Here is a 14,865-nt window from a genome sequence, read left to right on the forward strand (position 1 = left end):
GCCCCTGGTCTGGTCTGGACCTCGGCGCGCTGCTTCCCCTCTCCTTCCTCCCACGACGTACCAAGCCCTGTCTGGACCCTGGTGTGGGAGACCCCGAACCTGGAGAGGGGCTGACGTCTGGGTCTGGACTGGAACCGCTGACTGGAGCTGGACCCGACGACGGTGGATCGAACTGCTCTGGCTCCGGAGTGGAGCCGCTGACCGGAGCTGGATCAGGCACCGGTGGAGTGGACTGCTCTGGCTCTGGAGTGGAGCAGCTGACCGGTGCCGGACCAGGCACCGGTGGAACAGGCACGGGCCGTGCCGGACTGGACACACGCACCACTGGCTTGGTGTGGGGAGCAGGAACGGACCGGACCGGGCTGACGACGTGCACCACTGGCTTGGTGCGGGGAGCAGGAACGGGCCGTACTGGACTGGCGATGCGCACCACTGGCCTGGTGCGGGGAGCAGGAACAGGCCGGGCCGGGCTGGCGACGCGCACCACTGGCTTGGTGCGAGGGGCAGTAACAGGCCGGGCCGGGCTGGCGACGCGCACCACTGGCTTGGTGCGAGGGACAGGAACAGGCCAGACCGGGCTGGCGATGCGCACCACTGGCTTGGTGCGAGGGGCAAGAACAGGCCGGGCCGGGCTGGCGACGTGCACCACTGGCTTGGTGCGAGGGACAGGAACAGGCCGGACCGGGCTGGCGACGCGCACCACTGGTTTGGTGCGAGGGGCAGGAACAGGCCGGGCCGGGCTGGCGACGCGCACCACTGGTTTGGTGCGAGGGGCAGGAACGGGCCGTACCGGACTGGCGACGCGCACCACAGGTCTGGTGCGGGGAGCAGGAACAGGCCGGGCCGGGCTGGCGACACGCACCACTGGCTTGGTGCGAGGGGCAGGAACAGGCCGGGGCGGGCTGGCAACGCGCACCACTGGCTTGGTGCGAGGGACAGGAACAGGCCAGACCGGGCTGGCGACGCGCACCACTGGCTTGGTGCGAGGGGCAGGAACAGGCCGGGCCGGGCTGGCGACGCGCACCACTGGCTTGGTGCGAGGGACAGGAACAGGCCGGACCGGGCTGGCGACGCGCACCACTGGTTTGGCGCGAGGGGCAGGAACAGGCCGGGCTGGCGACGCGCACCACTGGTTTGGTGCGAGGGGCAGGAACAGGCCGGGCCGGGCTGGCGACGCGCACCACTGGCTTGATGCGAGGAGCAGGAATGGGCCGGACCGTACTGGGAACACACACCACTGGCTTAGTGCGGGGAGCAGGAACGGGTCGGGCCGTACTGGGAACACGCACCACTGGCTTGGTGCGGGGAGCAGGAACAGGCCGGACCGGGCTGGCGACGCGCACCACTGGCTTGGTGCGAGGGACAGGAACAGGCCGGACCGGGCTGGCGACGCGCACCACTGGCTTGGTGCGAGGGTCGGGAACAGGCCGGACCGGGCTGGCGACGCGCACCACTGGCTTGGTGCGAGGTACAGGAACAGGCCGGACCGGGCTGGCGACGCGCACCACTGGCTTGGTGTGAGGGGCAACGCATAGCATCCCGCTGCCGTGCTTTTGCCTTCACCATCTTTCTTGTTTTCTTGTCCCGCTATGCCAACTGGTATGACGGTTTTTGCGTCCCTCGTCTAAATGCAGCATTAGGCAGAACTTTACCTAAATGATTACTTGGTCGTTTGGCAGAAATACAAGTTTCGGCTTTGATACCGGCAATACCTTTCAGATACACTATATATAGAAAAGTATGTGGACACCCCTTGAAATTAGTGGATTCGGCTAATTCAGCCACACCCGTTGCTGACAGGTGTATAAAATCTAGCACACAGCCATGCCATCTCCATAGACAAACATTGGGAGTAGAATGGCCTTACTGAATAGCTCAGTGACTTTCAATGTGGCACCTTCATAGGATGCCACCTTTTCAACAAGTCAATTCGTAAATTTCTGCTCTGCTAGAGCTGCCCCAGTCAACTGTAAGTGTTGTTATTGTGAAGTGAAAACGTCTAGGAGCAAAACGTCGCAGCCGCGAAGTTGTAGGCCACACAAGCTCACAGAATGGGACCGCCGAGTGCTGAAGCGCGTAGCGCGTAAAAGTCGTCTGTCCTCGGTTTAAACATTCCAAACTGCCTCTGGAAGCAACGTCAGCACAAGAACTGTTCATCGGGAGCTTCATGAAATAGGTTTCCATGGCCGAGCAGCCACACACAAGCCTAAGATCACCATATGCAATGCCAAGCATCGGCTAGAGTGGTGTAAAGCTCGCCGCCATTGGACTCTGGAGCAGTGGAAATGCGTTCTCTGGAGTGATGAATCACGCTTCACCATCTGGCACTGACGGACTAATCTGGGTTTGGCAGATGCCAGGAGAACACTACCTGCCCCAATGCATAGTGCCAACTGTAAAGTTTGGTGGAGGAGGAATAATGGTCTGGGGCTGTTTTTCATGGTTCGGGCTAGGCCCCTTAGTTCCAGTGAATGGAAATCTTAAAGCTACAGCATACAATGACATTCTAGACGATTCTGTGCTTCCAACTTTATGGCAACAGTTTGGGGAAGGAACCTTTCCTATTTCAGCATGACAATGCCCCCGTGCACAAAGCGATGTCCATACAGAAATGGTTTGTTGAGATCGGTGTGGAAGAACTTGACTGGCCTGCACAGAGCACTGACCTCAACCACATCGAACACCTTTGGGATGAATTGGAACGCCGACTGCGAGCCAGGCCTAATCGCCCAACATCAGTGCCCGACCTCACCAATGCTCTTGTGGCTGAATAGAAGCAAGTCCCCGCAGCAATGTTCCAACATCTAGTGGAAAGCCTTCCCAGAAGGGTGGAGGCTGTTATAGCAGCAAAGGGGGGACCAACTCCATATTAATGGGCATGATTTTGGGATGAGATATTGGAGGAGCACGTGTCCACATACTTTTGGCCATGTAGTGTAGGTGACCAGTTGATCTCCCGTTAGCCTCAGCTTTTGGTCATGTAGTGAAAAGGAGGAAATAAAGTTGGCGGGAAAAACGTCTTAGTATGAAAGGGATATTATAGTGCCAGAAAGCCCCATCTGTCTACTTTCCCCTACCAGTCTGTCAGCTGACTCGAAGTGTCAGGTTTCACAACAACATTTGCATAGGGAGTGGCATGTAACATTTTCTGGCCAATCCAGACGAAGAATCGATTTGTGAGAGGCGGAGCCCATTCTGGGAGATGGCATATTAAAGGTGACAGGCTAGCGAATCCAGCAATCTTGGTTTCATCTCGCTGTGATATTCTCAGCCGGATTTTGACCTCACGACATGAGAAAAATACTAAGTAATTTTGTAGAACGACCACTTTCTCTTGGTGTCTGTGCATTGGTAGAAAATATGAAATGGGGCCAAATTTGTACTCTCACTAAATATGATCATATTTATTTTACAGTTATAAGAAAGGTGAAATCTTATAGCAAGTCATTTATAATTTGATTGTTTTTTAGACAGCCTTTCAGTCATTTCAATCCCTATTCCCCCATTTTTGTTGAACAGGAAAACAAATCATATATGATTGTTTATATTTTCATAATATTTGTACTATGTACTTGAGCTTGAGTCCTCAAAAGTGAGTATTTTCACCTGAAAGGTGGGTTCCAGACCTTTCTAGAACTATGCAGCATTACTAGTTATTGTTTATGGGCAGCTCATGAAAAATAATTACTTTTGGGTATGTCTTTTAGGCGGAAATATTCATTTTTCCATAACATTGAAAAAGCAAATTTCCTGCAATTCTACACATTTTGCCATGGAGCTGAGAGAAAAGGTTTCTGCTTCAAAGCTTATTTCCTGCGATTCTATGTATTTTGTCATGGCCAATGCAGTGTTCTTTTGTTCAAACATAATAACAAAAGCCATACTGCTAAATTCATTGTTTTTAGAATTTTCTATTTATTTTGGTGATTGTTAGTTCTCAAAATTTATATTATGTAAAATATATAGGCCCATTATCTTTTCCACATACTTTATATCTGGTTTTACTCAAGTTTACACTGAAAGTGTTTTTCCATTCTGAAAATAAATTTCAAAAAATTTTTTTTTTTTATTATTATTTTTTTTATTACACTGTTTGGACTACGGTGTCCCCAAAAAGGCTGCCCGTCCAAGGATTACAATGGCAGAAAAATCGCTGTAAAATCCAGAATTCAATTGTAATCCAATATTGGTGTCCATTCTTCATACAGAACAACTACTGTACAATCAAGGAATCATTGATTGATTTATAATTGTAAATAGTTGAATTATAGCTGATAGTACACTGCTATCTACTACATTTGAAGTGTTATTTTCTGTAGAAGTGTTAAAGGTGTTGTGAAAGAGGCGATGACAGGTGTGAGTGTGAGCTCACTGAGAACTTGAGAAGGTTTAATAATAGACAAAGGAATCAAAGAGTCAATAATGAGATTCAGCTATACCACTGCCAGGAAAAGACAAGTGCATGACAAATTCCCAATCTCTCCTTCTCTCTCTCATGACAAATTCCCAACCTCTCTATCTCTCTCTCTCATGACAAATGAACCATTCACAATCTCTCTCCCAAGTCAAAGTGACTTCGTTAAAAAAGGATTAAAAGCAAGTCGATCAAACGGAGAATGGAAAAACACCTTTCTGCTACTTGGCTTCTCTTCTCCCACATTCTCTCCACCTCAGTCTCCTTCTGCTTCTCCTCAGCAGCAGAGCCCCAAGCCTTTTGTTTCACCCTGAACATGGCAGCACTAGTTTGGCAGCACTAGTACATGCAGCACTAGTACATGCAGCACTAGTACATGCAGCACTAGTACATGCAGCACTAGTACATGCAACACTAGTACATGCAACACTAGTACATGCAGCACTAGTACATGCAACACTAGTACATGCAACACTAGTACATGCAGCACTAGTACATGCAGCACTAGTACATGCAGCACTAGTACATGCAACACTAGTACATGCAGCACTAGTACATGCAGCACTAGTACATGCAGCACTAGTACATGCAGCACTAGTACATGCAGCACTAGTACATGCAACACTAGTACATGCAGCACTAGTACATGCAGCACTAGTACATGCAGCACTAGTACATGCAACACTAGTACATGCAGCACTAGTACATGCAGCACTAGTACATGCAGCACTAGTTATGCAGCACTAGTACATGCAACACTAGTACATGCAGCACTAGTACATGCAACACTAGTACATGCAGCACTAGTACATGCAACACTAGTACATGCAACACTAGTACATGCAGCACTAGTACATGCAACACTAGTACATGCAACACTAGTACATGCAACACTAGTACATGCAACACTAGTACATGCAACACTTGCACATGCAGCACTAGTACATGCAACACTAGTACATGCAACACTAGTACATGCATCACTAGTACATGCAACACTAGTACATGCAACACTAGTACATGCAACACTAGTACATGCAGCACTAGTACATGCAGCACTAGTACATGCAACACTAGTACATGCAGCACTAGTTATGCAGCACTAGTACATGCAACACTAGTACATGCAGCACTAGTACATGCAACACTAGTACATGCAACACTAGTACATGCAGCACTAGTACATGCAACACTAGTACATGCAACACTAGTACATGCAACACTAGTACATGCAACACTAGTACATGCAGCACTAGTACATGCAACACTAGTACATGCAGCACTAGTACATGCAACACTAGTACATGCAGCACTAGTACATGCAACACTAGTACATGCAGCACTAGTACATGCAGCACTAGTACATGCAACACTAGTACATGCAACACTAGTACATGCAGCACTAGTACATGCAGCACTAGTACATGCAACACTAGTACATGCAACACTAGTACATGCATCACTAGTACATGCAGCACTAGTACATGCAGCACTAGTACATGCAACACTAGTACATGCAACACTAGTACATGCAGCACTAGTACATGCAGCACTAGTACATGCAACACTAGTACATGCAGCACTAGTACATGCAACACTAGTACATGCAACACTAGTACATGCAGCACTAGTACATGCAGCACTTGTACATGCAACACTAGTACATGCAGCACTAGTACATGCAACACTAGTACATGCAGCACTAGTACATGCAACACTAGTACATGCAACACTTGTACATGCAACACTAGTACATGCAGCACTAGAACATGCAGCACTAGTACATGCAACACCAGAGGCTGATACATTCAATATGCATTACTAAAACTGTCATTTCTGTCACTGTCACAGAATCACTCAATTCCACTGAAATATAAACCAATATCCCAATCTTTCAAAAAAGAAAGGGTGATGGCATCTCCCAAAAAGACTGAAATAATAAAATAATTGTTGAATGCATAGGTGCTCTTTGATTAATTAAATAGGCTGACGTGTTTTGACCTCAACAGTATCCTCTGCTGTATTCTCCTCTAATTCTCCTTTGAATAAGTTCCCTAGAAAATGGTCAAGGACTGTAGGTTGAACAGCAAAAAGCAGCACATTGGCAGCAGAGAAGGAGTAAAACAGACAGAGATGTGATTTTCTCCACTTTTTCACACAGTGATGACTTGTTAGTCTCTCATCCTTCCTTCACTGCATTCCTGAGGACATAACAGCTAATTAGAGCTGCTTGTATCAGCTCTGCTATGGTAAGCTGTCGGTGTGTGTGTGTCTTCATTTGTGTACATGTCTTTCTGTGTGTTTGTGTTAAGCTGTCATGTTAATAGCAGCATGTCCGACCCCCTCCCATCGCCATGCCTACAGGGGTCTGGCAGTGAGGATGTAGGCATCCTAGTGAAATGAACCGAAAGGTGTTATGATGACCCCCCATGACATCACCTCGTAATCAGATCTTCCTCCTCCGCCTCTTCATCATCATCATCATTACACCCTCTTCATCACCTCATCCTCCACACCACCTTCTCCTCCTCACCATCATCATTACATCCTCTTCATCACCTCCTCCTCATCATCACCTCCTTCTCCTCCTGATCATCATTACACCCTCTTCATCACCTCATCCTCCACACCACCTTCTCCTCCTCACCATCATCATTACACCCTCTTCATCACCTCCTCCTCATCACCTCCTTCTCCTCCTGATCATCATTACACCCTCTTCATCACCTCATCCTCCACACCACCTTCTCCTCCTCACCATCATCATTACACCCTCTTCATCACCTCCTCCTCATCACCTCCTTCTCCTCCTGATCATCATTACACCCTCTTCATCACCTCCTCCTCATCACCTCCTTCTCCTCCTGATCATCATTACACCCTCTTCATCACCTCATCCTCCACACCACCTTCTCCTCCTCACCATCATCATTACACCATCTTCATCACCTCCTCCTCATCACCTCCTTCTCCTCCTGATCATCATTACACCCTCTTCATCACCTCCTCCTCATCACCTCCTTCTCCTCCTGATCATCATTACACCCTCTTCATCACCTCCTCCTCATCACCCCCTTCTTCCCCTCACCCTCATCCTCCTCCTCATCATCACCTTCTCCTTTTATCATCATCATCATCATCATCATCATCCTCCTCAGTAGTGCATTTTATCCACCTGCATAGTTAGAATATAACTGGATGGTCAGTGTACGTATAAGACATGATGAGCTGGTTTTGTTTACCTGGTTGGAATCTTGACCCTGAGATAGCGGTCAATCGCAATGGCCAGGAGGGCTAGGATGGAACTTTGCGTCAGCACCAGCACCGTGCACGCGACCATCAGGCAGCTGTAGAAGTGAGTTTGGAGTCCGATGCTGATAGTTATCGCCAAGGGGATGACCATGGCTCCCACTGCGATATCCGCCAGTGCCAGAGAAACGATGAAACAGAATGTTGTGTCTCTCAACGACTTGTTAATTTTCACTGCCCAGACCACCATCACATTACCCAGGACAGAGAAGACGGCAATCAGCACCTCCATGCCGATGTAGAGCGCCTGGGCTGGGGCGAGTGCTTCAGGCATCCTTACAGACTATTATAGGTCCACATGAGAGAGAACTAGGTATTATTCCAACAAAAGCAGGCTTGGAAAGCCTACAAAACAATAATTTAATTAGGGTTACACTCCTATTAGTCCAAGTGCGTTATGCGTTATACAGTGGCAACATCACTTGGATTATTCTATTTCCACCATACTGAAGTTCTGATACACATCCAGTTTGTGAAACGATTTAGCATCATATGGACCTCAAAAAGCAAAAATAGGAATGAATAGTTAGACCTATTCTTTGAAGACCTAGTAGACTAGTAGTCCCGATGTTATTGTCACGCGCTGCTGATCCTGTCCTCGTTCAACACCCTGTTCCACCACTTCGCTGGATCCACCTGCGCTCGGGGAAGGGACCTTGCTTGCCCGGTATTGTTGTATTGTTTATTATTTACCCCCTATAATCACTTCAACATCTTATCTTATTTTATCCACGGTTTCTCGGTTACCAGTTGAAAAGCAGGTCGTATAAAAAAATCAGCCATGGATAGTAATTTAGTGGACGAAACAGGACGGTCTCCCTGCTGTGGTAGGCGGCGGCTTAAATCGTACGCAACCGGGGCGCCCGTGCTCGTGCGCCGTGCTCTTTCCCGTTCCCGTTGCTTTGAGAGTCAAAGCAATGCGGTGACTTAATATAGCTCACAGCGCTTTGCTCTCGCTCTGATTTGTTTTGTTCTCACACGCTCAGATTTTCCCTGTCCGTTTTATTTATCACATTCCAAAGTGTTTTATTTTGAAGCCCATTTCGCCATAATTCCAACTCAGTGAATTGCCATTGCAGGTGCCTTGTTTCTTCCAATGGAGAGAGGAAATCGGGAGATAATGGTTGTTGTGCTGCCAGGACCGTCCCAGAGACTTCTCTCTCTCTCTTTGTGCCTGAGGGCGAATGGTGGTTGAAGTCTCTCTTTGATTTATCTAGTAGGTTTATTCCCATGATATCCTAGACTATTTATTCGGAATTCATTTATTCTCCCTTCTACGCCCTTCTACGCCCTAGCTGCCCCGATGTTAATTCGATTGTGTAAAACGTTTCTCAACAATCAACAGCCACAGCTCATTGGTGACGGGATGATAGGGGGTGAGTGGGTCGAATCACGTCACTCTGATGGGAGAGGTCGGTAGGAAACAATAAATAAAAGGAGGAAAAGTGGAAGAGGATTTTCTGTAGTATCCTAGACTACTGCAATACATGTAATACACTGTTACAAGTCTGTAAAACAGTGTTACGACTAGCAGTAGGCCTACTATATATATATATTTTATTTTTTATTTTTTAATGAATACGGCATCCAATAAACCAATCATAATGTAATTTCCAGAACAGTCTACATAACTATTAGCGCAATGAAATTGATTTCATGGTCATAAATTATATTTAAAAATGAAGTTAAATAAATTGTGTCCATCCTAGCACTTTCGAAACAATCATTTATTTTGAATAATTGATCAATTATGATCAATATTTTTATGAAGTTCCATCCGCCCATTATTATTCTTACTTGTTTAAGCAAGATAATCATAAATCAATACTGATTGAAAAACTGGTTGTTAACATTATAGACAAAATAAGTGTTTCCAGTCCCAGCGTAGGATAATCGAGGCATTTTTAAACTGTTTGCATGGGATGCATCCCAAATGGCATCATATTCCCTTGATAGTGCACTGCTTTTGACAACGGCCAATAAATCAAATCAATTCAAATCAAATCAAATCAAATTGTATTTGCCACGTGCTGCCGAATACAACAGGTGTAGACATTACAGTGAAATGCTTACTTACAAGCCCTTAACCAACAATGCAGTTTCTTAAAAGAAAAAAGTAAAAGAAAAAAGAAAAAAGAAAAAAGAAAAGAAAATAATTAAAGAGCATCAGTAAAATAAAATAACAGTAGGGAGGCTATATACAGGGGGTACCGGTACAGAGTCAATGTGAAATAACAGTAGGGAGGCTATATACAGGGGGTACCGGTACAGAGTCAATGTGAAATAACAGTAGGGAGGCTATATACAGGGGGTACCGGTACAGAGTCAATGTGAAATAACAGTAGGGAGGCTATATACAGGGGGTACCGGTACAGAGTCAATGTGAAATAACAGTAGGGAGGCTATATACAGGGGGTGCCGGTACAGAGTCAATATGAAATAACAGTAGGGAGGCTATATACAGGGGGTACCGGTACAGAGTCAATGTTCGGGGGCACCGGCTAGTCGAGGTAATTGAGGTAATATGTACATGTGGGTAGAGTTAAAATGACTATGCATAAATCATTAACAGAGTAGCAGCAGCGTAAAAGAGGGGGATGGGGTGGGGTGGGGGGTGGGGTGGGGTGGGAGGGCAGTTCAAATAGTCTGGGTAGCCATGATTAGCTGTTTAGGAGTCTTATGGCTTCGGGGTAGAAGCTGTTGAGAAGCCTTTTGAACCTAGACTTGGCGTTCCGGTACCGCTTGCCGTGCGGTAGCAGAGAGAACAGTCTATAACTAGGGTGGCCTGGAGTCTTTGACAATTTTTAGGGCCTTCCTCTGACACCGCCTGGTATAGAGGTCCTGGATGAACCCAATAGGGTTCCAGGGCCACCACACTGTATAGAGAATAGGGTTCTGTTTAGGATTCTGTCAAGATCTTATCTCGTCCAGTTTGACTGTTTCAGAGCAGCCTCTGTGGGACACTCAGCAATGTGAGGGCTGAGATCACCATACAGTGACTAACTGAGCTACAGCGCCTTCAGAAAGCATTCACACCCCTTGACTTTTTCCACATTTTGTTGTGTTACAAAGTGGGATTAAAATGGATTTAATTGTCATTTTTTGTAAACGATCTACACAAAATACTCCGTAATGTCAAAGTGGAAGAAAAATTCAAACAGTTGTAAAACATTAATATATCTTGATTAGATAAGTATTCAACCCCCTGAGTCAATACATGTTAGAATCACCTTTGGCAGCGATTACAGCGGTGAGTCTTTCTGGGTAAGTCTCTAAGAGCTTAGTTGTTGATCATTGCTAGACAGCCATTTTCAAGTCTTTCCATAGATTTTCAAGCCGATTTAAGTCAAAACTGTACCTAGGCCACTCAAGAACATTCAACGTCGTCTTGGTAAGCAACTCCCAACTCCAGTGTAATTGGCCTTGTGTTTTAGGTTATTGTCCTTCTGAAAGGTGAATTTGTCTACCAGTGTCTGTTGGAAAACAGACTGAACCAGGTTTTCCTCTAGGATTTTGCCTGTGCTTAGCTCTATTCTGTTTCTTTTATCCTAAAAAACGACCTAGTCTTTGCCAATTACAAAAATACCCATAACATGATGCAGCCACCACCATGCTTGAAAATATGAAGCGTGGTACTCAGTAATGTTGGATTTGCCCCAAACATAATGATTTGTATTCAGGACATAAAGTTAATTTATTTGCAACATATTTTGCCGTTTTACTTTTGCAAACAGGATGCATGTTTTGGAATATTATTATTTTGTACAGGCTTCCTTCTTTTTACTCTGTCATTTAGGTTAGTATTGTAGAGTGACTACAATGTTGTTGATCCATCCTCAGTTTACTCCTATCACAGCCATTCAACTCTGTAACTGTTTTAAAGTCAGCATTGGCGGTTTCCTTCCTCTCTGGCAACTGAGTTAGGATGGACGCCTATATCTTTGTAAGGACGCCTGTATCTTTGTAGTGACTGGGTGTATTGATACACCATCCAAAGTGTATTTAATAACTTTACCATGCTCAAAGGGATATTCAATGTCTGCTTTTTTATTTATTTTTTAAACCTATCTACCAATAGTTGCCCTTCTTTATGAGGCATTGGAAAACCTCCCTGGTCTTCGTGGATGAATCTTTGTTTGAAACTCACTGCTTGACTGAGGGGCCTTACAGATAGTTAATTGTATGTGTGGGGTACAGAGATGAGGCAGTCATTAAAAAATCATGTTAACCACTATGATTGCACAGAGAGTGAGTCCATTAAACTTATTATGTGACTTGTTAAGCAAACATTTACTCCTGCACTTATTTAGGCTTGCCACAACAAAGGGGTTGAATACTTATTGACTCAAGACATTTCAGCTTTTAATTTTTAATTAATTTGTAAAAATGTCTCAAAACATAATTCCAATTTGACATTATGGGGTATTGTGTGTAGGCCAGTGACACAAAATCTCAATTTAATCCATTTAAAATTCAGGCTGTAACAAAACAAAATGTGGAAAAGGTCAAGGGGTGTGAATACTTGAAGGCACTTTAACTTAGCTGAGCAGTGTGTTGAGTTCCATCCACAGCAGAACTTGTGTTCTCTGGCAATCCTGGCAGGCAGGGCTGAAGACCAGGGTTCAAATAGATGTGTTATCTTTCAAATACTTTAGCTGGGCTTGATTGAGCTTGCCTGGCCAAAGGAATAGTGCAAACCCTGTCCAACAAGCACTCCTGACAGGCTCAGTCAAACGATCAAGGTATTTGAAAAATGTCAAATACTATTTGAACCCAGGTGTCATGGGCTATGCTGTGTGGATTGGGTAAACTGTACAGAGAGAGAGAGAGAGAGAGAGAGAGAGAGAGAGAGAGAGAGAGAGAGAGAGAGAGAGAGAGAGAGAGAGAGAGAGAGAGAGAGAGAGAGAGAGAGAGAGAGAGAGAGAGAGAGAGAGAGAGAGAGAGAGAGTATATATACATAATTTGACATTTGAAATGTCTTTATTCTTTTGAAACTTCTGAGTGTAATGTTTACTGTTAATATTTATTGTTTATTTCACTTTTGTTTACTATCTACTTCACTTGCTTTGGCAATGTTAACACACGTTTCCCATGCCAATAAAGCCCTTAAATTGAAATTGAATTGAAAAATTGAGAGAGAGAGACAGAGAGAGAGAGAGAGAAAGAGAGAGAGAGGACTCTGAAGCTCTGAGAAAGTCAGGGAAAGATGTTGCTCGAAAGGAGCTGGAGAGACAAGCATGAACAGCGCATACCAAAACACACCTATGCTTTCACACACACAAAACACACAGATGCATCTGCCATACCCACACACCTACACAGACACACACATGCAGACAAGCACGCACGCACACACACACAATATAACACTACACAGAAGAACAGCTGCCTAGCTCTGTTGATGGTCGCGAACAGAGATATGTGTTCAACAACAGTTCAACATTCACCTTCTGCTACTATTTCTGTCACGTCTACACAAACAATTTGCTGCATGCGTTGGATGAATCCAACGTGTGCACCACGGAGAACACAGAACGCACTGCAACTACCTCTGCAACGCAATGCTGCAAGGCAAACGAAGCTTTCCGTTGGAAATGAATGTACTTCTGGTGTACCAAAACCAAAATGAGACTGTTGGTTTGACCCAGGTGTAATCTACCGTAGCACCATCCCCATCAATATAATATAACTCCTTGTGTCATCCACAAATGGATGAGTAGATATTTTTATGTCCAGGGCTCCAAGGCGTGATGTGTTATATGCTGGGTTAAGAATCCCATTTGATTTCCCCCTCATCTGATGTGATTAACTCAGTTCATTAGACTTGGGAAAGAAGAAATAGTGGGCCAATCACAGCAGCACAAGGCAGCAGGCAGGAGAGGAGAGGGGGAGATAGGCAGGCAGGAGAGGAGAGGGGGAGGGAGGCAGGAGAGGGGAGATAGGCAGGCAGGAGAGGGGAGGAGAGGGGGAGGGAGGCAGGAGAGGAGGGGGGAGGGAGGCAGGAGAGGAGAGGGGGAGGGAGGCAGGAGAGGAGAGGGGGAGGCAGGAGAGGGGGAGACAGGAAAGGAGAGGGGCAGGTGTCATGGGCTATGCTGTGTGGGTTGGGTATACTGTACGAGAGAGAGAGAGAGAGGAGAGAGAGAGAGAGAGAGAGAGAGAGAGAGAGAGAGAGAGAGAGAGAGAGAGAGAGAGAGAGAGAGAGAGAGAGAGAGAGAGAGAGAGAGAGAGAGAGAGAGAGAGAGAGAGAGAGAGAGAGAGAGAGAGAGAGAGAGGGAGAGAGAGAGAGAGAGTGGGGAGAGAGAGAGGGGGGAGAGAGAGAGAGAGAGAGAGAGAGAGAGAGAGAGAGAGAGAGAGAGAGAGAGAGAGAGAGAGAGAGAGGGGTTCAAGATGGTACATTGCACTGCGTTCTGACACTAATTAACATAACATGGAGTAGCCAGGCAGCCGGCAGGGAGAAAGGTGCTTTTGCACTGTCTCCAGCGGATGAAATGTGATACAGACAGATACAAAAACAAAACCTGGCAATATAACATAAAAGTGGTCAGGGTCAGGGTGTGTGTGTCATGGTCTGGTCAGGGCCAGGAGGAGGAAGGAATGGTGGACGTGCTTTAGCAATGTAAAATCAAAATCAAATCAGATAATTTGTCAGGTTCGTAAACAACAGGTGTAGACTAACCGTAAAATGCTTACTTACGGACCCTTCCCAACAACGCAGAATGAAAGATAAAGAGTAAAATAGAAATAGTGAAACAAGGAATAAATACACTGTGAATAAAGAATAACAATCACAAGTAAAAATAACAACATGGCTACAGGAAGTACCAGGTAATAACATGGCTATATACAGGAAGTACCAGGTAATAACATGGTTATATACAGGGAGTACCAGGTAATAACATGGCTATATACAGGAAATACCAGGTAATAACATGGCTATATACAGGAAGTACCAGGTAATAACATGGCTATATACAGGAAGTACCAGGTAATAACATGGTTATATACAGGGAGTACCAGGTAATAACATGGCTATATACAGGGAGTACCAGGTAATAACATGGCTATATACAGGGAGTACCAGGTAATAACATGGTTATATACAGGAAGTACCAGGTAATAACATGGCTATATACAAGAAGTAC

The 14,865-nt window shown here is 45.6% G+C and overlaps 1 protein-coding gene across 1 annotated transcript in view; it reads right to left on the bottom strand.

Moving 5' to 3' along the window:
- The window catches only part of LOC121537349 (adenosine receptor A1-like), a 36,647-nt gene extending 27,638 nt beyond the window's left edge, over positions 1 to 9,009 (bottom strand). The window contains exon 1 of the mRNA XM_041845002.1: positions 7,657 to 9,009. Coding sequence (XP_041700936.1) covers positions 7,657 to 7,997 — 341 coding nt within the window. The 5' untranslated portion in view covers positions 7,998 to 9,009. The remainder of the gene's footprint in view (positions 1 to 7,656) is intronic.
- Between the last annotated feature and the right edge of the window lie 5,856 nt (positions 9,010 to 14,865).

This window comes from Coregonus clupeaformis, chromosome 24 (assembly GCF_020615455.1).
Source record: "Coregonus clupeaformis isolate EN_2021a chromosome 24, ASM2061545v1, whole genome shotgun sequence".
In the NCBI taxonomy this organism is placed as follows: domain Eukaryota; kingdom Metazoa; phylum Chordata; class Actinopteri; order Salmoniformes; family Salmonidae; genus Coregonus; species Coregonus clupeaformis.